Source organism: Phyllostomus discolor, chromosome 14, assembly GCF_004126475.2.
Source record: "Phyllostomus discolor isolate MPI-MPIP mPhyDis1 chromosome 14, mPhyDis1.pri.v3, whole genome shotgun sequence".
NCBI lineage: Eukaryota > Metazoa > Chordata > Mammalia > Chiroptera > Phyllostomidae > Phyllostomus > Phyllostomus discolor.
In genome coordinates this window covers 24,047,174-24,070,376 of record NC_040916.2, presented here as the reverse complement: position 1 = coordinate 24,070,376, position 23,203 = coordinate 24,047,174, and the positions used below count along the sequence as shown (strand labels likewise).

At 55.3% G+C, this 23,203-nt stretch overlaps 1 protein-coding gene across 3 annotated transcripts; it reads right to left on the bottom strand.

Moving 5' to 3' along the window:
* Positions 1-3,296: 3,296 nt before the first annotated feature.
* Positions 3,297-22,945, bottom strand: SELL (selectin L). 3 transcript variants are annotated; one of them, XM_036015255.1, is made up of 9 exons: positions 22,773-22,943; positions 21,643-21,712; positions 20,380-20,766; positions 18,806-18,913; positions 14,886-15,071; positions 13,488-13,673; positions 12,178-12,310; positions 8,273-8,291; positions 3,297-4,500 (listed from the first exon to the last, which is right to left on the bottom strand). In XM_036015255.1, exons 2-9 carry the CDS (start codon positions 21,710-21,712, stop codon positions 4,492-4,494), a joined length of 1,098 nt encoding a protein of 365 aa, XP_035871148.1. In that variant the 5' UTR covers positions 22,773-22,943; the 3' UTR covers positions 3,297-4,491. The 3 variants fall into 3 exon arrangements, with proteins under 3 accessions (XP_035871148.1, XP_028386722.1, XP_035871149.1); XM_028530921.2 differs by having other exon boundaries at positions 12,182-12,310; positions 22,773-22,941; XM_036015256.1 differs by lacking the exon at positions 13,488-13,673 and having other exon boundaries at positions 12,182-12,310; positions 22,773-22,945.
* Between the last annotated feature and the right edge of the window lie 258 nt (positions 22,946-23,203).

The following is a 23,203-nucleotide window of genomic DNA, read 5'->3' as shown; positions in this document are numbered from 1 at the left end:
GCACACTCAGCAAGCCCTAGTGCACACTGCCTGGACGCACAGTGAGAGGGGCTCCCTTCTCCTTCTACCCCCACTGCTGGGTCCTTCAGGGCAGGACTCTGCCCCGTGCGTCCACAGCCTCCGGTAACCTTTCTTGCCATAGCAAAGATTTGGCAGACATTTCATTGGTCCCTTGAAAACTACCATCCCATGCCTTACGCCTCTCCTCAGGTTAGACACTTCCAGGTCCTTCATCACACCACACCCACGGCAAGCAGCTACCGTCCTCCAGGTTTGGGGGTGAGTTCTAAAGATGCTGAGGTCAAGTGACCCAGCTTGTGCCCCAAGGTCACTGTCAAGGGTGACATTCACGTAACGGGGAACAGCCACTTTCTTTCGGCCTGCCCAGCAGTCCGGCATCAGTGATAGAAATCAAATCCACTTTGAATGAATGTTTATTCCCTCCTCTCTTCAGCGTAAGACACGCAGCTCTTTCTAATATCACTTCCCTTACCCACTAAATGGACTCTTGCTAGTCACGTGGACTTAAGCAAGTTCTTCAGTATCTCTGAGCCTCAGTTTCCCAGCCCCTGCATACCATTTGAAACGGGCATAATAAGGCCTGTGGCCAAGGATTAAATGCTACGAGGAATATAAGCCAGGGGTCAATCAGGGTCCCCTGCCCCTCAAAAATCCAGACACAATGGGTTAAAAATGCTGGTAATAGCGGAAGTCCAAAACCCTCTCTCTCTGAGTTCTCAAAATTCCCAGAGAGTTTAATTTGCGTGTTTATATGGGCATTGATTTTTTTCTAAACATTCCGTCTCTCCCAAATATCTGCTCCAACCTTGCTTTGCGTGGGTATCTTCCATCTCCGCTGTTTTCCCAGGCCAAGAAAGCACCCCCTCTGAGCTTAAACTCCTCCCCTTCAAGGCCCCGGGAGCACGGGTCTGCCTGTGGCAGAGCTCCCAGAGGGTTCGAGCAGCACCAATTCCATGGTGACATGCTCTCCCGATGAGTCCTCAAAGGCCGGGCCGCCCCTCGGAGTCCTTGGTTCCCACGACTTTTCCAGTCTCTTCTGTCCCCGTCACCTTCCTCACTTCCTTCTCGTGCCCTCCCGGGAGCAAAGGAAATGAAATCCTCCGCACTCCCTTGCACAGAGCGCCCTCGTTATATCGTACAGGTCACTGGGCCTTCGGCCTCTGCCAACACTGGTCCGCAGGGTCTGGCCGTCTGCCTTCGAGGCTTATCAAGAAAAGCCACTTTTCGCCCAGTCTGGATTAGGGTGTCAAGTAAGGTCATTGGATGCCAACAAAATGAGTTTAAGGTAATTAACTTTAAAAAGTCTGTTACCCTGCTATTACGGTCCCAATGGCTGCTACAGCCGTCAGAGCCTTTAGAGTCGCAGACGCTAACCCCAGATCTGTTCCTTGGACTAAACTTCATCCCCAGATGCCCAGGAGCGCTCCACTCCAGCGAAGCCGTGCGCAGTCCCTCGGGGAAGGCTCCTTCCTCAGGCGAGGCTGCGAGCCCACCGGGTTCGACAGGACTGCCAAGGCCAAGGGGAAGTGCAAGTCTCATTATTTCTCCTGATGATTTCCTTGTCCTTTGTCGCGGCCGTGTATTGTTTTGGTGGCGACAGCTTTTCCTTCCTGGATGGGACACGTGAGCAGGAGGAGGAGCCACGCCCAGGCGGTGCGGAGGGGGCGGGGTTTAGGAGAACTTGGGAGGAGACCGGAGAGGAGGAGAGGAGGCGAGGAGGCAGCTGGCGGAGAGCGGGACCTCCGAGAGGGAGGTCGTAGATGCCTGGAGGATACCTTCGTTAATTTTCCGCAGTACCCACCTATTTCTCATTAAATCGTTGTGGAGCTGGGGCTGTTTCCGGCGGCGTGCGTCAGAGCGCAGAGCACGGTCTCAGGGAGGCCGAGGGGGAAAACTAGGGTCACACACGGGGAGTGTGTCAACTCGGGGGACAGACTTTTCTTATCAGAGCCAGGGCCATAAAATTGAATCCTGAACCTTAATGGAATAAAAGCCACATTCGGGGAACTAAAATAATGTAGCCAGATCCACCAGACAGATCTGGTAACCATTTCTAGAGAAACAGGTGGTTCTGTGTCCCTTAGATCCCGTCGGTCCTGTGTCCCTTGATCCCGTCGGTCCGTTTCACAAAGGCTGGTGTTCAGGGTCATTTAATCTGGAAGGCACCCCATAATGGCACCCCATTTCATAAATGAATCTGACATTCAGAGAGGGTGGCGACAGGCAGGGTCCTGCCACAGAGGCACGGGCAGGGCTCCTGCCTCCCCCCCTCCCCACAGCCAGTATGCGGAGCAGGAGCAGGAGCGGAGCTGACCTCTGGCGAGGGTCCGAGCACTGGGCTCCCCTTTGAACACACGCGAAGGGCCCTCCGGTTCTGACCTCAGGAAGGCCTCGGATCTGCTTCCACTCAAGCCCCACAGCAAGAAAGCGTGGAGGGTGAGGCAGCAACGGGGGGAAATCTGCATCGAGGTTCAGTTCACAAAGCAGTTTCATGCCTGACTCAACTGTCACAAATGCCCTGCGAGACGAACTAGGCATATTTCCTCCTCGTGTCATAGGCAAGGAAGCAGGAAGCTCAGTCTCGGGGAGGTTAAGCCCAACGCCTTGGGAGAACTTTATCTTATGAATCTTTCTTTCTTTCTTTATGAGTCTGATGAACCTGTATGTAAAAGATGTAGCGTCATGTAATTTCTAAGACTAATTCCTTAGGACTCCAACGCAAGACTGTGCTTTTCAGTGTATGCACACCTCGCCCTCGAGAAGGAGCCTGCTCGTGGGCTCTCGGACCCTGACGTGCCAGCTGGATGAGGCCCCGCAGGCAGCGCTGCCAGGGAGTCTGCGTGGACGGTGCGCGGTGCAGCTCTGGGGGACCTGCCCTGAGCTGCGAGACTGTGCGTGGCACCCCCGGGGCCACAGTGCACAACACGGAGAACCTTTACAACAGCCCCCGTTGTGACTCAGAATCAGAGCTGGCTCCGAGAAAGGAAAACATGATCATCACCAGAAAGTCATCCTCAGAGCTTCTATCCCTCCCGTACAGAGGAGGATGCAGGCTGTGCTGGCCACGGGACACGGGAGGACTTCCAGCCGGTGTCTACACGGGGCCCTCCTGGCCTCTGAGACGTCAGCCCATGACACTGATGAGCGTCTGCTCAGGTCAGCACGGGCCAGGGAGAGGGTCCGCGGCAACTCCCACCCGCGGGCACCGTCGGCTCCCTCGCACTTATTGGAACGCACGTTTGTTGAGTGACAAATAAAGAACCAGACGCTGCAGGCATGTGGCACAATCTTTACCTTTAGGGAGGGTGGAATTTTATTGGGGAGAAAACATACACACGATAGTTTTTAAAACAAAGTAGGTCACATTAAAACCAAACCAAACCAAACCCAAGCTGTACTGAAGTACAAAGCCGCATATTTCAGACTGACCGTGCAGTAGGTGGCCAGGAAGGGGAGACGGCCATGCGCTGCCCTAGGTAAGGACTAGTCAAGAAAGCAGCGGTGAGGGTGGGGGTACTTGAGGTGAAGCGTAAGGCGTGATGGGATCTAGGTAGGCGGATATGAGAACTGGGGGCCGGGAAGGGGGAACATCTTGGCATGGGGCGAGGAATCGCTTCCTACTTGTTTTAACCCTCCTGTATGACATCAGAGGGAGAGATGTCGTCAGCAGCTGCATCTGGATGGTGATGTTCTTTGTCGACAGTGTAGTGGCTGTGACAGAAATCTGGGCAGGCGTAAATGAGAGAGACAGCAAAACCCAAATCCAAAAGCAAGGCGCTGAGCCGGCCGCCTTCTCTTTGCTCAGGTGTGGTGCTCACAGGGTGCTGTGGCGGGGAGAGCCCGCCCCTGACCAGGGGAGCGGCAGGGCACAGGGGAGGCAGGAGGCGGCCCATAGGTTGGCCTGCTTCTACAGATGGGGCTGTGCATTGCAGGGAGGACTTTCCCCTTGCAGAGCCGAGCCCCACTACTTTGCAGGAGTTGGAAGGCAAGGGTAACAGGAGTTTTATTAACTTTCCGTAAGAATGTACCCCCACAGTGCAAAGGGTGGCCTGCAACAGAGCTGATACATATGGACTTCCTGGTGCATTTAGAAGCGCATGTCGTCAGGTGCAGCTCCGAGCTGGAACGGGAAACAAGAGTCCAGAAAAATTGTAAAACCGGATGTCTTCACGTTCCACAGCGACCCTTTCCCCTGGGGTCTTGCTTCTCCACGGAAAAGAGAATAAAACCCTGAGCCACATAAACACAGCAGCAGGCCGGGAGTCACAGGCGAGGCAGGCGGTGGGAGGAGCAGCGTCTGGTCCTGCAGGAGTCCTTTCCGATGCACTGAATGGGACACACGTCCTCTCTGTGGAGGAGGAGACGCCACGTGCGAAACTTTTCACGGGGGGCGGGGGAGGTCGGGAGGAGGATCCAGGGAGGCGTTAGTATCCAGAGAACTTCCGGTCCCAGAGGGTGGTCTAATAGGGATCATGCAGGCTGAATGAAAAACAAGAGGACATAAGTGAAAGCGAAGGAGCTTAAAGCGGCGAGAACAAAAGAGTTCGTGGGCAAGGTAAGTATTTGCTGCAGGTCAGAAGAAGAGTAAAGGAAAGCTCTTTGGGGGGTTTGACGGCATGCAGGAACTGCCCTGAGGCCGGGAGGTGAGAACAGAAAGCCCTAAAGCAGCACTTCTCACCCTTACAGGTGACCGCACCCAGGCAAGGTGTGGAAAGTGGGCCGCCCCAGTGGGTATGGGCGGTGCCTGGGGGTCTGCACCTCTGCTGAGCTCCCGGGGGAATGCTTAGCTGCTGGGCCCTTGCACACCTCCGAGAAGTGCCTACGGCCCAGGCTTGGTCCTCGGAGCTGGCGCGCGTGTGGGCGTTGCAGACAGGTTTTGAACAGTGGCCGGTCAGGGAAGTAGAAATAGACAATGTGCTCAAAGGGAAAGAGAAATCTGAGAAAATCAAAACGCAGGTAAGCCGGGGTGCTGAGTCTCAAGGCCTGCTTCTGGTGGGGTGTGACTTGAGAGGGTGACAAACTTAGTTTCATCAAGTAAGTGATACCTTCTTGGGTGTGAAGTAGTTGTCTCATTCTTGGAAAGGGTGGGGGGAACGCTATGTCTCAATTGCACCTTTCAGAGGGAGAACCAGATTCTGAGGCTGTTCCCATGCTGAACTGCCCGGGTAAACCACAATTCAGCAGCTGCAAACGTGCTTGCCAATACAGAGAGCAGAGACAGAGTGAAAACAGAATGTCACGTAGACCCTCCTCTGAGGTTGGCATCGTATCTTCCTGTGTATCTTGGGTGTAGCTTCTACCCGGGCAGAATTTAGACACTAGAAACCAAATGAGGTGATAAACAGAACCACTTTGCAGAAGAGTCAAAATAACCCGGCAAGAATCGAAACCACAAATGCCCTCCCAGTCCATGGCTTGCCAACCAGAGGCTCATAGGATCACACACCCAGGACCGTGAACGTTAGGCTCAAGGGCTTAAAAAATAACTGCTCCCCGTGTGCAGTGTGATAGTGTTCATTGCACCTTCGCCTCTTTCTGGAAACATGCCCTGGTTCTTCTACCCCGCCCTTCCTCAGTGCCAGCGCCACAGTGGTTTCAGTGAGAAAAAAAAAAAATCCCATCAGCAGAGGAGGGGGTGTCTAGGATTCACAGCCCCGACCCGGGAGGCGAGAGTCCCGAGTCCCAAAAGCACGGACGTGAAGCGGGTATTCTGCATTTGGGTCTGGGTGGGTACCGGCCTCATGAGGCTTTCTGTGATTCCGAAACTGCTGCATCCAAGGAGGCTCTTTCATCCGCTACAGAATCCGTTGACCACTGCCACAGTCTTCCGTGTCCTCCTGCTTCTTAAAAAATATTTCTGCCCTAACTTCCCAGCTACAGGATGTCCCTGAGGTCAAGGACAAGGGTTCACTCCTCTGAGTGTCTCAGTCCAGCGTGGCCCAGTCCCTGCCCAGAGCTGTTCCATAAACAGCCACGGACGGGTTCGTGTCAAGGTCAGCGACCCGCCGAACCTACTGTGGAAGTGGGCTTCCTATGGGAATCAGCCCAGTGCCGATACCCCTCCTGTCCCCCAGGGACATCTGGAAAGCAGAATTGATCTGCTCGCTCCCATCCAGCGGAGACCAGAGCGCAGGTGGTTCCTGTGGCCAGGACGTGCTGGGGGGAGACGGTGCCAGGAAGACTTTCACTCAGTGGGTGTGCGCACCAGAGAGGCCCGCCCGGGCGTCGTGTGGATTTCCTGCCCACAGAGGCAGGGAGGCCGGCCCCAAGGTCGTCTGGGACCCATGGGCGCTATCAAGTGGAAGACAGAGCAGTCAAGTAAGGGAGGGAAGGGACCTCCGCCAACCCCATGGCGCCACCCAGCTACCCCCAGCGGCCTCATCTTCTTGTGGCCAAGCTCTCCAAAAGGGGAGGCTTGCATGCTCCACCTGCACTTTCTCACCCCACTGCTGAGTCCTCAGCCCCTGCCCATCGGACCTCTGCCCTGACTTCCAGGCTGAGAACGGGCTCCCCACCAAGGCCCTGGCCACGCCCAGGGGGCGCTCCCTCACTGGCCCTCCCGCAGCTTCCGTTTCCTTCTTTCCTGAGTACGCTCCTCACTCTCCTTCTAACTCCCTGGCAGCCTCCTCTTTTTCCCTTCTTCCTTGCTGTGGATGCCCTCGGGTCCCCCCGTCTCCCACATCCCCCTCTGTCCCCACACGGCCTGCATGATGGTGCCTGGTCCTCCAGTGGCAGCTACCCCCCGTAAAGCGGGAACCCCCGAATCCACGTCTCCTGCCCCAGGGCAGCCCACATGCCGCAGACAGAGCCACGGACTGGATGAGACACGGACACCGAAAGCTCAGCCTGTACCACCCTGAGCCCAGGGCCCCCCACCACCAAAACTTCTCGTTCTCCGTTCTCCCGTCCCAGTCAGTAGTGCCGTGTGGGGTGGCTGGTAACCATCCGCCAGTCCCCAGCCAGAGCCAGGGCAACTTCCTCTGACTCTTGTCTCTCTCTCTCGTTTAGCCAGCTGATAACCGTGTTCGGTTGACTCCATCTCCTCTCGTCTCACCCTCACCGCCATTTCTCTGACAGTTTGAACCTAACACTTGCAAATGCCTCCAAAACAGTTCTCTGCCTCCAGACTCACCCGCGTCTCGTCTTTGCCCACTTTCCTACAGAGTGATCCCCACAGGCCACATGCAAAGATGACTGAGTGACGAATTCCACCACGACATCCACCTATAGAAAGCCCTGCGGTGACACCCCCGAGACCTCAGCCTAAAGTCCCTGCCCTTCAACGTGGCTTCTGACTGACTCTGCGATCTGGCCTCGCTCTCTGCCTCGTGCCCTGCACTCCGAGCAGAGCCCACCGCGCTTCCCCGGGACGAAGTGTGGTTGGTGGGACGGCTGTGTGAACCAGCAACCGACCTCCTCAGGGACCCCTCGCCCCATGCCTGGCCTGTTGAGAGGAGTTCACCGTCCAGCTGGGTACGTAGCGTGCCACCCAAAACCTCATCTTCACGGTCCGTTTCACTTACACTCTTCTTCTTAACGTGTCAGAGCAAGCCACCGAGCCTCTCAGACCGGGGAATGTTTCACCGTCTTCACTTCTGCTTGATGGGCCGTGCATTTTTCACACGCCTGCCTCTTTTCTTCTAAGTGTGTGTTTCTCCGGTTAGAGAAATCTGAGGTTCAAGGCCAAACTGGAAAAAAATGGCCTCCCTGGGGAAGCTGCAGGGGGAGCCTGTGCTCCTCCTTTTTTCTGATTTCTGAAGGCTGGTGCTTATGAGACCAGTGGTCACCTACCCGCTCCGTGCTCAGCACTGAGGACCTGAGGCCTGGGGCCACACCCGCTCCTTAGCACCTGGGGTTCAGCGGTTTCCCAGCACACACTTATTGCAGTGGGTGCGTCCTCGATACCGTACATAGTACTGCCCTCGTGTTCAGCAGGGTGAGAAGGAAAAATATAGCCCGAGGTGTCCAATCCTCAAAAACAAATTCGGGGACAATCGGAAAGAGCTCCCTTTTACGTCACCGGCTTTTCCTAACGGGACATCGCTTCTTTACTCATTCGTTCATTCAGCTCCACGGACACTGAAAAGCCTCGGCTTTTAGGGGAGGCGGACAGATGGATTGGTTTATCTGGAAACTTCATCTGAGTGAGGCCCCACGTAAGTAACCACCGAGGAGCCAAAGCGTCTACGACAGGAAGCATCTTAGGAAGATAGAGAATAGAGCAACGGATGTAGAAACTGATAAAACTTACCTTTTCTGTGACTTTTTGCCTAAAAATAGAAGAAATAGAAAAGTGGCATCAGCAAAAGTAAGCCATTTCAACGTTTTACAGTAAGAGCAGAGAGAGGCCCCCACCCTCGGCTCTGCCCTCTGAGGCGGTACCACCCATTTGCTGGGTGGGCCCCACCTACATCTGATACGATTTGCGGTGCTGGGTTAATGCCCCCCCCCGCCCAAACAGGGTCGGTACCCAGGCAGGACACGGTTCCAGTCCACCAGCCGGCGCTGCTCGCGAAGACAAGTCCAGCCCACGCCGTGCGATGGTCAGACCCAGGGTACCCGTCCACGGGTTTCTCCCTCCCCCACCTGCCATGTGCCGCCGCTGCCCCACGCCCACCCCCACAGACGCGAGCCTCCCTAGGAGACCTCGCTGCTGGTCCTTCCTCCTCCCGCCGCCTGGTCTAAGGGAGCCTGCTGGGGACGTCTCCCTCGGGTCTCAGCGGTGGGAACGGCACACCGTGCCTCGGTACCGGGCATGTTCTGGTCTGACTGACACAGTGACTCACCTCGCTGGTCAGGCTTCCTGCAAGGAACCCCGGGCCGGACCGAGGGACCCCCTTCACCCACCCGGACAGGGCTCTGGGACGCGTGTTTCTGTGTCCCCCTGCGCCCGGCGCCAGCCTGCTTTTGTGCGGTTCATTTTGGCCTTCTTTTTCTTACCTTTGCACTGGGTTTAACTAATTTTAACTTGTTATGCTGAATGCATTTTGTAAATTACATGACTTTTTTTTTTTTAAAGCAGAGAATAAATAAGTGGATACGTGAATGAACTGTGGTGTTGAAATAAAAGCAAAAAATATCCCCAACACCCCCTCCCAAAAAAACACTTTTTGAGCAGGAAAAAAAGTCCCTGGGAAGCAATACATGTCAGCGGCTAAAACTGGAGTTCTAGAAGCATCCGTTCTGGACGTCAGCTCTGCCTGCCGCCAGCAGCGTGTCTCCGAACAGTTACTTGCCTTCTGCAAGCCACGCTTTCTCCTTCTGTGAGAGGGGCGTGAGATTATGTCTCCCTCACTGAGTGGGTTTCCAAAATGTATTCAAAGTATTTAGTGCAGAGCCTGAAGCTTAGATAGTGTTCAATTACTACTTTAAATGTTTTAAATGTCAGAGATTGCTTTTCTCAGCATTGCCTCCACGAAAACTCAGCCCATTGAGGGCAGGGACCCCATACACTTGAGCAGAGAGAATTAAACCTGAATTCATCTCCGATTTCTGTTTGTTTTCGCACACATTCTTCTCTTAGGAACAATGGAACCCATAACAATGCAAGAGCAAACGTCTGTTCCTGCTGAGAGAGTTTCTTTTTTGAAGAAAGGGGAACTGAGGGGCATGTGTACAGTTTCGTGCCCCGTTCTAACCTGTGGGTCGGTTCAGGTGGAAAAGTCTCCCAACCGAGGAAGAAAATATAGAGCGCAGGCCTTCAGGGGCACAGCTGGAGGGGGGGCGGAGTCTGGCCCTCGCTGATGTTCAGGGGCTGCAGAGATCCGGCCTAAAACGTTACTGCCTGGGTTTCCTCCTTTCCCGAATGGGGCCAGAGAGAGTGACTCAGCGGAGGAGGGTCATGCGCGGGGGGGGGGGGGGGGGGGGGGGGGGGGGGGGGGGGGGGGCGATTTCTGGGCAAGCCCGGGCGCAGGGGGGCTCGCTCCCACAGCCTGCCCCTCTCCTTTCTCAGAAGAAAGGAGTCAAGTCTGGGTACCCCAACACCCAGCACTGGGGTCAAAGTGCAGGTTCAAAAGATCCATATGAGGACGGAAGGACAGAGGTCAAGGTCCTGGTCCTTTCACTGGCTACTATGCTCTCCATAGCTGCCCCCTCTTTCCAGCTCCCTGAGCCCCCAAAGCCTATGAAAGCCTCAGAGTCCACGAGTCCTGTCTGCAGCCAGAGCTCTTGCTTTGGACTCTTGTTCTGTAAACGCATCAGCTGTACGGTGTCAGAAAACCTCTCGGGGGTTAGCCCGGGGGCCTGCCCCCCATTTTCTGACATGATCTCTATAGGAAAAAGATCTGTCATGTTCCCACGAACTTGCAACTAAAATTCCGGGAGGACGACGTCACCTCCAAGTTGGAGGCATCGGAAGAGGTTTCAGAAACGAGGACCCCTTGAGCGCCACCTTAGAGACACCCCGGCTTCCCTGCACCGCCAGTGATCTTCTGGGACCTCTGCTCTCTGCTGGCACAACCGTAGCTCATCTAACTGCCCACTCTCTGCTTCCTGTTTGCCCCACACCGATTCCCACAGCAGGGGCACGCCGTTGTCATGTTATCAGGGTGAGATCTTGTACAGAAATGACTCCAAGGTGAAAAATGTAAAAACAACCCCTCTGCTGTTTTTTTTTGTACCCCACGTTGGTAAAACAGTCTCAGCCGGCTTGCCAACCCCCCAACCGAGTATATGTCACTCCAGTTTTGCCCTTTTGACTCTACTACCACTTATTTTAAAACGTTAGAATTTGGGAATCCATATCCTCCTTACAGAGCTGTCTCGCAGCCCCGAAGTCCTCAAAGGTTATTTAGATAACCCCTCACCCAGAGGGCAGTGGGTACGTACCCACAATCCTCAGCGCTGCCCGTGTCACCCAAGTTAGGAGGACTGAGAGGACAGCTGGGGCCAGGCTTTGAGGTCTCAGTGGAAATGACCTTCAGCAGCGGGAGAACCATCTCCTTCTTCTGCCTTTGTGCAATGCCATGTATGTTCTTAGCATCGCACTGAGTCAGTGGGACCCAGTCTTAGCGGATTTCTCACGGCAGGAGCAGAGGTATTTTAACTGTTGGGGGCTCTCTGGTGACAGTTACTGGAGTTCTTGCACATCTATGGCTCCCCCTTTCACTGTCTTTCTGAGTTGGTTAGAAATCTGATGCGGCCCCTCTCTTCCTAAATTTGGGATGGACCACCAAATCCTAGTGGGAGACCACTGGGAACTCGTAGATGCCATCCCCACAATTGCCAGGGAGGGTGGGTGGGTGGGTGGGTGGCTGTTATGTGCCACGCCCACTGCGCGGGCTGTGACAGAAGCCGCGGAACGGGAGGGTGATCAGCGGCTGGGGAAAGGCCGCCCAGGGCAGTTGCTTAGCCCCTGTTTCCAGGTCACCGCTGGCCCCAAGTGGAAGCAGGGCTTTGTTAAAAGCTGCCTGACGTGCCCGAATTTCAGAGTCTTGAATGTTTCTGCCAAACACGGCAGCACACACTCAAGGTCTGCCTGTCTTTGGGCCTGTAACCCTAGGGTGGCCCCGCTTTAAGGGGTGGCCTCGGGGGAGGTGGGCGAGGGATGCTGCCCTTCCCCGGCACGTTCACCTGCCAGTAGGGCAGTACTGGCCTCTCGAGGTGGCCTCCCTTCTTCCCTTTCCTTCTCCAGGCTGGGGTGGAGGGGAGGCAGGAGTGTGTGGTGCCTTGTTGGGGCTGCGTCCCCCGTGAATAGACGCTGGGGAGGAAACGTGGGGACTCCTCCATGCCGGCAGCCAGACAGGCACCTGTCCCCCAGTGAGGCCAGGTGTTTGGGAGCAGCGCCCTGAAAACGTCCCTGGACCTTCCATTCATTCCCAAGAGGAGCCACGGCGCTGACATCGAAGGGGCGTCGGCCCTCAGAGGACAGAGCTCAGGCGCCCTTTTGTTCAGAGTGCAGTAGGAACGAAGGACCATTTGTCCGTCACCACCCCAGCAAGGTACCTTGAAGATAGCAGGCCTTTTTTTTAAATTTGATTGGAGGAAAAACAAAAAGCAGCCCCCATGGCCAATGCCAGTGTACCCTCAGCCGCCTCGCCTGTCTCCCGGGCCCGGCCTCAACGGGACACGGAGCATGGAGTCCTACGCCGTTTCCCGTGGGCCTCTAATTATTTTCCTCTTTACACGGTCATTCTTTTCATAGGAAGGTAAGCTCACTTACTTTTTTTGAGTCGCCTTGCCAGCCAAATGATGAACACCATGCCCAAGAAGGCCGTCACCATGACGGCCACGGGGATGAACAGGGGGTTGTAGTCACCCTCCTTGATCAAGGAGAAGCTCCTGTCCAGCTCTGGAAGAGAAGGCAGGCGGGCGCCCCGCGTGAGGCCCCGGCTCTCCGGTGCCCCCCCATGACGTCAGACGTTCTCCCTCCCTCCACCTCCCAGTAGGGGCCCAGGTGGTGCCGCCTGACGGAGGCACACGGGCATGGAAGGCCCGTGGTGAGTCCATATGGGCAGAGGCGAAGCCCGGACCGGCTTTCCCAGCCCAGGGCGTGCGAATGGGGTCTCCATCCCCAGATTCGCAACTGATGGACTTTCTGGGAGACGCCCGTAAAGACGTGGTCAAGAAGCGCCGAGCTCCGTGACCTTGGGCCGAGGTCAGGAACCTGGACGCAGAGCAGAGCTGGAAGGTCAGCACGGCCGCAGGAGAAAGGACAGCCGGCGACCTGAGCCGGGCTCCTTACCAGCCACAGGGAACTCCTTGTGCTCCCACTGTGAGAGGCAGCGGTTCCCGCGCCAGCGGCCCGCCCTGACCTGTCTGTCACCCACATGGCCCAGCCCTCCCACGCCCGCCCGCCTTCAAAGGGACTCTTCCCAGATCTTCTCGTGAGCGTGAACCGAGCTCATCTGGGAACTGTCATTGAAAACACACCGGTGTGAGTGACCTTTAACCTGAGATCGCCCGAAACAGGAACTTCCTCTGGCACATGGGCATAGGGCCCGCCAGCATCCCTCACTCTTGGTGGCACTTTGAGGAGCCCTTTCAAGGTGCTTCCATCCCCCCCGACCAACCGTACAATGGAAAAGAGGCCCCAGGGCATCGGAACAGGGGGCGCCTGTTGTCTGCAGGAGGACGAGGACCTGGGCACTAGCCCAGCCTTAGAAGGAGAGGTCCTGTAGCCTGGCATCGGGTCACCCCCTGTGGACTCCGCCCTCCTCCCGACCCCCTGCCCTACTCCCTGGCCCGGGCCCCACAGAGAGCAGCTTCTCTGGAAACTTCCACAGGTCCCGCCATGCACAGACATTTGTCATTGGTGCCAGTGGCCTCAGGAGAAGACCTGGGTGGCTAGTCTTTGCCACGCTGATTTCAGGGGCATGTATGCAGCACCCCCTGCCAGGCGCTGCCAGGAGGAGGGTACGGAGACACGAGGGAGACACAGCCTTTGCACACAGACAGGTTCAGTGTCTCTCTCCCCACCCTCTGCTCCCTCTTGAAAGCCGCGAGTGCACTGGGGCCAACCGACTCACTCTGACATATGGGAGTGCGGCTCGACCAGGTTCCAGACGATCCACAAGCAGTTTCGTTCTCTCCGATTAGCTCGGTTCCTTCTGAGCAGCTGAAGGTGCACGAGGAGTTGAAGCTAAATTTGTCCAAGGGGTGAGTACAGCTCACGCTCCCCAAGTCAGGTCCTGTGAGAGGCTCGCACCGAATCGCTTCAGTGGAAAAGGGGAAACACCAACAAACTGTGAGCAGAGACCCTCGCCGGACCAAAGCTTTCTGGCCAAAGCCGCCCGGCTCAGCGGAGGAAGCCTCCACACGACTCGAGACAGGTCTAATCTAGACATCACTTCTGGTCGTGCTTCCAGACCTGACTGTTGTGAGAATGCTGGCAAACCGAGAGTCAGGGGTGCATGGGAAGCCTGGGGGGGTGGGCGCGGGGAGTGGAGAGAGGAGGGGAGGGTTGGCCCTTCCGGGTGTCACCCCCCAAGTCTGCTGGAGGGGCCCTCGGTCCCTGTCCTTCGCCTCCCGAGCTCCGACGGAATCTTCCCCGTGGGGATGGAGCACTTCCTCCCTTTCACTTCTTCTAAAGTCTACCCCAGCGACTTTGAGAAACATCCCAATCCTCGGACGCACGCCTCTCGACTTTTGTAAAATTCAGTGCGCTGCCCGATTTAGTGCTGTGATTTCGATAAATGGTTTCAATAAATGGTTTTGATAGTTATTTTGAGAATTCAACCACTTAAACGAGTGAGTCAGAAGCATACGTGTAGAACCTGTGAACCAAAACTTCACACGTTCAGGCGCCACCAGCTTCCTCCTGCACAGAGCTCACCTTAGTTAAAGAGAAAGCGTGCGCCGTATGTCAAACAGGAAAAAAAATAAATCAAGACACTGTGTTTTTTGTTTTCACGGCAGTTGTTATTCTCCGGAGAGTTCGTGGAGGAGAAAAAAGTAAAACATGATTTTAAGAATAAACAAATAAAACAATGGAAAGAAAAAAGAGACCTCTGCCCCCTGAGAAGGAAATTGCTCGGTGTCAGGTAGGACCCCACATAAAACAAGTATTACTGAGAGGAGATGATAAGCAACCTGTAACGGAGGTTCAGCAAGACTGATTATTTACTCCATGACAACGAGAAGGAAAAAAAAAAAACACTGTGTAACCTGCCTGTTGCTGAGAACCACTCACACACTGTGAGACCGTGAGACGGCTCCAGCAGTATTTGGTGGTTACTTTTCTTTGCAGGTTTTCTTTCGGAATTTTAGTAACCACTACCTCTCTGAAAAGCACCACAGTCTGTAGCCTCAGGCTAAACCATGCTCCAGAAGAGGATACAGGTTTCTGAGCAAGATCCTCCTGCACTTTCTCCGTGTGTAAGCTCAGGACCCCCGCGGCCGAGCCCCCAGTCCAGACACCCACTCACCTTGGCAGGTTGGTTCCCGAGAGGACCAGTTTCCAGACGGCCCACAGGTGGTCTCCATGCTCCCAATGAGGTCCGTCCCCTCGGGGCAACCGAAGGTACACCGTGAGCTGTAGCTGAAGTTGCCCAGGGGGTGACGACAGGCCATGGTGCCCAGCTCCGGGGCCTCCAAAGGCTCACACGGGATCACTTCAGTAAGAAAAGAGACAGCATTGGGTACCGTTGAGACTGCCCGGCGACCCAGTGCCTTTAAGCCAGGTCACTCAACCCCTGCAGCTTCAGGCGCTTCAGCTATGAAGAAGGGAGAATGCCAACTGCATTCACCTCCTGCAGTCGGTGGGGGGGTGAAAGGGCTTGGTGCAAGGCAAGGACTTAGAAGACAGCCTGGTTCGTAGGATGTCTTCTTTGGACATTAGCTCGTCTTCTAGTTAGTGACCCTTGGCATTATCTGGGGAGGGAATTTTTAAACCCAAGTAGGTGTCGGTGGGGATGATCAGCTCAGTTTGGACATGACGGGGTACATTCGAGTGTTGGGGGAAGGCGGTTTGGAGGAAGGGTGGGTGTCTGCAGTGGGTCTTCTTCACCGGGGGGGGAGATAAACGCTTCAGGGAGCACATCAGCCTCGAGCCTGTCTTCGCCCTCTCCGGCTCCATTCCAGAATTTCAGTTCTTCTGACGATGCCGATGGCCCTCTGATGAAGCTGCGTCCACGGCCCTGCTCTGGCTGACTGGTGGTTTTAGTGGATCAGACGAAGACCTGAAAACCAGTCTCTGCATTGCAGGCCTGCTGTGCCATCGGGCGGATGTTGCAACTCTCACGTCTTATGTCCGACTGAATCTGAGCCATCGTTGTCAGCTTGCTCTTGAGATTTCCACAAGGAATGGATCCAAGGAACTGGAAGAAACTTTCTGGCGTTTTTCATGTACATTCCAAGTCCAGACGAAAGTAAATTGCATGCTCCAGTTCAACCCGTGCCCCCATGCGAGTGGGCGCTTAATATAGTCCAGGCACAGTCTCCGTCTTACCGATGAGATGACCGGCAAGGTGCCCGCTGTTCTCAGGTCGCTGTCAGGCTGCCAGGGGATGCAGGCCACTAAGCACGTGACCTCCTGGTCAAACGTGGGGGAATGAGGAAGATGCATGTGGAGGTATCGGAACAAAACAGACAGAGACTTAGCCTGTTTGGGGGCACCCAGAAATCTTCCTGAAATTGGTCTTCCAGATAAACGGGTGCATCAGCCATGTACAAAATGCAGGAGAAATCCACAAACGGGTCAGTAAGACACACAGCCCACATGGTCGGTGCAGGGATCTGCAAGCTCTCTGATGTCACCATCGGAATGGGGAGGAGAGACGGGGGGAGGTGGGAGGAGATGAGGGAGAAAGACACAAGTTTAGCTTTTATCCTGTAGGACAAATAACAGGTGGAAATTAAAGGGTGGATGGTCAGATACAGGTGATGTGTGTTTGGCTGTTTTGATTGGTCAGCCTAGCTATAGTATGAATAATATATTTGAATACTAATTTTATGTATGCATTTATTTATTTATGTTATATTATATACACTATTACAGATATCCCCGTTTCCCCCCCTTTGCCCACCTCCTCCGCCCAGCCCTTGCACCCCACTTCCCTCAGGCCTTCCCCACACTGTCGCCTGTGTCTGTGGGGCACACAGACACGTTCCTTGGCTAATCCCTTCCCCTTCTTTCATCCACCCGCCTCCCCTCTGACAGCTGTCAGTCTGCTCCCTGTGTCCGTGCCTCTGTTTCCATTTTGTTCATCAGCTTATTCCGCTCATTAGCTTCCACGTAGAAGTGAGATCATACGGCATTGGTCTTCCAGAGGGTCACTGATTTAGAGTCATGGGACCCAGCTAAGAAATCACGGCAGTCCCCCAGGAGGAAGTTGACGAGGACGATGGTAGTCGGGTTGACGAGGAGACAAACCGGAGCGACAATGTACAAGCGTGAGTAGTGTGTCACTTGCAGAAACGTAGGGCCGGGGAGAGCGTCCCACGCTAGAGTGCCCGTGCGAACGGCGGCACCACACACGGCGCTGAGGAATGCAGAAGGGAAACCGCCCAGGACAGCGGTGCCACGCGGGCGTCCCGAGGGTGTGCTCAGCCTGGTCGGAGTTCACGGCTGCAAACAGGTTGTTGGCCCGAAGCTCACACAGATTCATGAATTCAGAAAAGCTGGCAGGTCTGACCAGAGGGGACACGGATGGCCACAAGGGCAATGGAAAACGGCAGAAGATGACAAATACCAGCGGCACGTGGGCTGGGACCGGCACCCGGCGGGGAGGCTGGAGAGAAACGACCGCAGGGAGCTCCTGGAGAGAGGGAGGTGGTGGCAGGCAGGGCAGAAAGAAACGACGGGAATGTTGAGCCAGGAGAGGCGTGGACGCGCCGGTGAGGTAGGAATTCGAAGACGAGGCTTCGGTGTGGCGTGAGGCTGAGTGTGGGGTGGGGCTTGTCACGGCACTGCAGTCAAGGGAGATGAGTTAGGTCGGTTCCGGTCGGTTGGCATTCAAATTTACTTGGGCTTTGTGTCTTTATCTATTCTTTACAAACGTTGCTTTTTTTTCCTCTCTCTCTCTCTTTCTCTCTCCTTGTAATTTTGTATTTCAGGCCCCAGCGACTTCAAACACAGTTTTGAAACTCAATCGATAGCAGTCAAAGGATTTGATGTGTCTTTCGGTAGCGAGTTGACTGGGGCAAGGGCTCGTCTTGCCTGCATCTGCGTGCCCGGGCCCTTTCTGCATCTGCGCCCACGGCTGGGAGGGGTTCCCACAGACCCCGGACGGCTCTCTCCGCCCTCTCTCCCTTTGCTCTCCAGTCTACTGCCCTGCTCCCAGGGGAATGGCCCCAGGCCCAGCTGTTAAACACTAAGAACCAAAAAACCCCCCAAAAACAAACAAAAAAAAACCCTCATAGGCACAGACAACACAGGGTGATTACCAGGAAAATGAGCCGGGGGTGGGGAGGTAGGAGAGGGTAAAGGGGGGATAAATGGCCAGACAGTGATGGAAGGAGACTGGACTCGAGGTGGCGGACACGCAGTACCTCTGTGGACAGACGGTGGGGTATAGAATCGTACACCTGAAACCTATAACAGTTCATTAACCAATGTCACCCAGCAATCGCAATTTTAAAAGAGACCCAGTTGCCTCCCTTTGTCAAAGGAGGCCAGATTGCTTCATTGAGCAATTTCCAGTTCCCGCAAGCTGACACTAGCTTATCTTGTTTTCCATCAAAGTAAATTATGAGCATATATCACTTCCCCTACCTAACCGTAAATCCCTGAAGGGCAGGCCCTCCCAGAGACTTGCCTTTCCGTCTTCTGAGATACCTAGCCCAGGTAAGTATGCCGGGCTTCTCCTACCTCTGGCCTCTATGTGCTGGACATCGTTATGTGAGCTCTTTTTCCTGACCTTGCCTTCCAGTGACCTAAGACACAATGATACTCGCCATTCTGAGAAACGAGAAGTTTTCGTCACAAGGCCGTGCTTGCATAATGCTGGTACCTTTCTGTAAAGATTTCGTAAGTCAGGATGGAGTTTCGATTCACTCCTCAACGTGTCTTTCCGAGGGCCACCGAGAACAGAGCCGTAGGCGTGGCCGCCACGCCTCGGGCACGGTAGGGTCCTGCTCTGGGAAACCCACAGGGAGCGCATTGGACTGGTTAGAACTCTAACGTCGGGAAGAAACTCAGCCGTGTATTGCTAGAAGGCGGGCTGGAAACCCCCTCCCGACCTCACGGAGTCTTTACAGAAAAGCCCCCGCATTGTGCAAGCAAGGCCCTCAGATGGAAACTTCTCATTTCTCAGAGGGGCGCGTCCCAGGCCGTCCCAGCCTCTGCAGGCCGCCGTCGCCCCTGCGACTTCACACGGGAAGAGCGCGGGAGGAGCAGGGGGCTTACCGAACTGGCACTGCGGCCCGTAGTGCCCCGCGTCACAGCGGCAGGTGTGGTTGTTGATGGTCTCCATGCACTCGCCGTGGCCGCTGCACGACCAGGGCTGGCAAGACGCTGAAAAGGGGATGGGAAAGGTGTCAGTTTAGGGTGACAACTTCTTCGGGCCCACAGTCATCGTTCTGAGACCCAGACGACGTCGGGGCTGAGCTTATCTTCATACACAGGAGCCCTTTATTGGAGCATTCCTAGGACCTCTGCATGACAAGCACATGCTAAAATGTCTCTTACTGTGATGTCTTGGCCGCATAGCCGTGGGTGCGCGCCTTTAGAATGAGTTTGTCAGCACAGACACTCTCTCACGCTCGGGGGAGACATAGTGACCTGCGTGGAAACTCTTGAAGTCGCTTTGTTTTTAATGTAAGAAGCAGGTTAACGAGGGCCCGGCTCCAGCCATTTCTGCAGCCAGACTGCTTGGCCATCCCCTTCTTCGCAGAAAGAGCCTTACAAGGATTAAAAAGTCCGTATGTGTGCATGTCATGGAGAGTCCAGTTTACCAGGGGCCAGACGGACTCTGTCTCACAGTGGAGATGGGCCTTGGGGGGGTCTGCACTGTTGGGAACCGCGGCTGTCGTCTCTGTGGACACCTTACGGACCACAGGGAACACACACGGCCCTGTCGCATCGTGGCGAACCCCAGGACCAGGCCACGTGGGAAACTCGAGCCCCCTCCATCACCAGGAGGACACCGAGGTGATGGTCACCCACGCTCCCTGCCGTATCAGCAGGGACCCTGATCCAGGGGCATCCCAGCTTTCGGCGTCTCTGGGCCACACTGGGAGCAGAAGAGTTGTCTTGGGCCACACGTTAAACACACGGTGAGCTGTGACCCCGCACACACACACACACACACACACACACACACACAAAGTCTCGTTATGTTTTAAGGAAACGTACGATTTTGTGCTGGGCTGCCTTCACAGCCATCCTGGGCTGCATGGCACCCACGAGCCACAGGTTGGGCACCCCTGGCACCCCTTCCTCCTGATGTAAACAGATTTGGGGTAGAGCTTTGGGGCGGCCTCACACATCGCACACCACAGACGCTCAGCGGTGGCGCTGACGCCAAGGGCGGGGCTGGCTTTGGAACGCTCCGAGGGTGCTGGCTCCCCGGCGTCTGCACAGGCCAGGCCCGAGACCCCCTTACTCGGGTCCCTCACCCGTGTGACAGAGCGCCCACCTGTGTGACAGAGGGCCCACCCGTGTGACAGAGCGCCCACCTGTGTAGCAGACGGCCCACCCGTGTAGCAGAGGGCCCACCCGTGTAGCAGACGGCCCACCTGTGTAGCAGAGCGCCCACCTGTGTAGCAGACTGCCCACCTGTGTAGCAGAGTGCCCACCTGTGTAGCAGATGGCCCACCTGTGTGACAGAGGACCCACCCGTGTGACGGACAGCCCACCTGTGTAGCAGAGCGCCCACCTGTGTAGCAGACAGCCCACCTGTGTAGCAGAGCGCCCCCCACCTGTGTAGCAGAGTGCCCACCTGTGTAGCAGAGCGCCCACCTGTGTGACAGAGGACCCACCTGTGTAGCAGAGCGCCACCTTCGGCTTGTGGCAGGCGTCGTCGTTCCACTTGCCCGCGTCCCTGGCCCTCTTGATGTAGATCTCCACGCAGTCCTCCTTCGACTTCTTGTTGTTGGGCTCCCCGTCGCCCCAGTTCTCGGCCTCCGCCGTGAGGGTCTTGTTGGTGCCCACCCAGGTCCACACGCCGCCCACCTTCCGGATGCCTATCCAGTAGTAGGAGCGGCTGAAGGGGAGCGTCCTGTTCAGGTACTCGATTTCCCCCTTGTTTTGAATGGCGACGAGGTCGGTGTAGTTTTGTTGGCAGAACCTTCTGGCGTTTGCCCAGGTCATGGGTTTTTGGGAGTGATGGTAGGTCCAGCCGTCGGTTCTGTGGTAGGCGGAGAAGCCTGGAAGACATCGGGGTGAGCGACAGAGACTCAGGCGGCGGCTGGAAGCTACCGAAGATGCACCCAGCCGGAGCGGCGGGGGAACGGACACCCCCGGGGCCTCAGTCTCCGCCCCGGCGGGTGGAATGAGTCACCCACAGGTCCCAGGGAGCAGCTGCGCCTTCTCGTCCCGACCGCTTTTCCCCACCACGACACAGAAATGCTTCTGCACGCCGCGCTCCTGCGGCGAGTTTAGTGGTGTGCTCGGTGTGCGGTCGGGGCGGCCTTCCTTCTCAACGTTCCAAGTGCAGTCGAACCAACGTATCTGAGAAATTCCTATTTCTTTATCTTACTAGCTGTCAGCCACTTAACATTAATTGAAGTGTAATATCATATATCTCCCAGGTTTACTGTGTACTCTTCCCCCCCTGCCCCCTGGCCCCAGGACACTTTCCTGAAGGCCAGCAGGTGAGTTTCCAAGAGAGAAGTAAAGTAAGGGCAGGAATAACGTGGTCATATGAAGAGATCTCTTAGAAGGGTGACATGCGCCAGAGGGGGAGCTGCCTGTGGGAAGGCCTCAGCACACAGCCCGAGCCTTAGGCAGCTAACTACGGAACAACAGAATGAACAGCTCATGAAACCCCATGGTGCGGGATACGAAATTTATTTAGATGATGTTCTGCCCACAGAGATACTCAGCGGATGGTGCTTCATCATCCTATGGGTGCTTCAAACGTGGGGGCTTTGAAGAACCCCAAACAAACACATAATTCACAAGGATCTCACTATAATATATGCCCTGCTAAGCCCGGTCTGGTCCACGTGAAACTCTAATGAACACAATTTTTTAAAAAAATCAATAAAAAGGTGCAGCCATATAAACGTAGGAGAACGTACCACAGCAGAGCACTGTCCACACCCACAGCCTGAAGACCCCCTGAGCTCGCCGGCGTTTCCCCAGAAACATCTGTGAATGAGAGACGAGATTTGTGCTCGTGAATCACACATGCATGGCGCCATGAGGAGGAGGCTCCTGCAACTGTCCCTGAGGCTCAGAACGAAACACACATGCTTAGTAAGCCTGGCCGGGGTCACCGACTTCTCAGGAGTGGATAAGAGAGCAGCGTGACATTTGCTTCAGAACTGAGGCCTGCCTCTTCTGTTTTCATGTCATAACCTCAAGTCGCTGAGTGTTGCCACTCAGATTTTTTCCATGTTTCAGTAATTTTTTTTTGTACCTGCTTTTCTGCTGAGCTGTTAGATGAGACTATTGGATCCTTGGTATATACTACCTTGAAGTGTTTGCTGGTGCTAAACCAACTCTTTTTTTTAAGCATTGTTATTATTTACTTTTTTAAAGATTTTATTTATTTATTTTTTTAGAGAGGGAAGGGAGGGAGAAAGAGAGAGAGAGAGAAACATCAATGTGCGGTTGCTGGGGGTTATGGCCTGCAACCCAGGCATGTACCCTGGCTGGGAATCGAACCTGGGACACTTTGGTTCCCAGCTCGCACTCAATCCACTGAGCTACGCCAGCCAGGGCGCTAAACCAACTCTTGACGTCTAGAGTTAATGTTAAAATCTCCCACTTGATTACGATGGGTCAATGTTTCAGATACCTAAGAGAACTCGACAGTTGAACAGACACCAGCAAGGAAAAGCAGTTCAGTTCCTTCAGCTAAAAAGGAAGGCACTGGGAGCCACTCAGAGGACAAGACCACAGATCTTTGCTCACCTTCAAACCCTGCCTTCTGAAGGGTCTCACCCCTCAGGGAGCCACAGTGCCAGGTTGCAAAAGTGCCAGTTGCAGCCAGACACCCTTCCGGGACCTCACCAGAGCCAGGGCCGGGCGATGCAATCAGCACCTCTGAGAAGAGGGCCTCGAAGAGCACAAGGTGACTTTAGTCCTTGGCTTTTTAACAACCAAACGTGAAATGCATTGCTTCTTGTCCCTTGCCACCCACTTCTGCAATCCCAAGAAGAGGTTCTGTCTGAGCATCTGAAAATCTTTCAGGCTGGATGCTCACCGTGGCTTTGCGTGGTCCTGGTCCGGCTCTCCCGTGGCCTCACCTCTCAGCTCTGCTCCCCGGGGGCTCCCGGTCCTCCTCCCGGTCCTGGCCCAGGGCGAGGTGTGCTGCTGCAGAGAGACTGTGACGCCCAGTGTCACCAGGGAGCTTGCTGTCTTTTGGTTTTCTAACCCAGTCTCACATCCTCCTCCCCCACTTCCCCCACCTCCCCTACCTCCTCTTTCCCCACTTCTTTCCTAGTCTGACCTCTGTCACCTCCCCTGAGAAGGGCTGCTGTCCAAGGGTGCTGTTGTTAGGGTCTCCCTTCCCTCCTCTCCTCCCTTCCTCCCTTCTTCCCTTCCTTTCCTCCTCCTCCCTCCCTCTCACACTCCCTCCATCCCTCCCTTCCCTGCTGTTGCCTCTCTCCCCGCCCATCTCTCTGCCTCTCCCCT

Bases quoted from the DNA above. Each gene is read 5' to 3' on its own strand.
- SELL (XM_028530921.2), bottom strand. From the start codon at position 21,712: ATGTTTCTGGGGAAACGCCGGCGAGCTCAGGGGGTCTTCAGGCTGTGG. The intron at 20,767-21,642 runs GTACGTTCTCCT...GATGTCTTCCAG, and splicing joins GTGGACAGTGCTCTGCTGTG to GCTTCTCCGCCTACCACAGA. The intron at 13,674-14,885 runs GTGAGTGGGTGT...TTTCCACTGAAG, and splicing joins TCGGGAACCAACCTGCCAAG to CGATTCGGTGCGAGCCTCTC.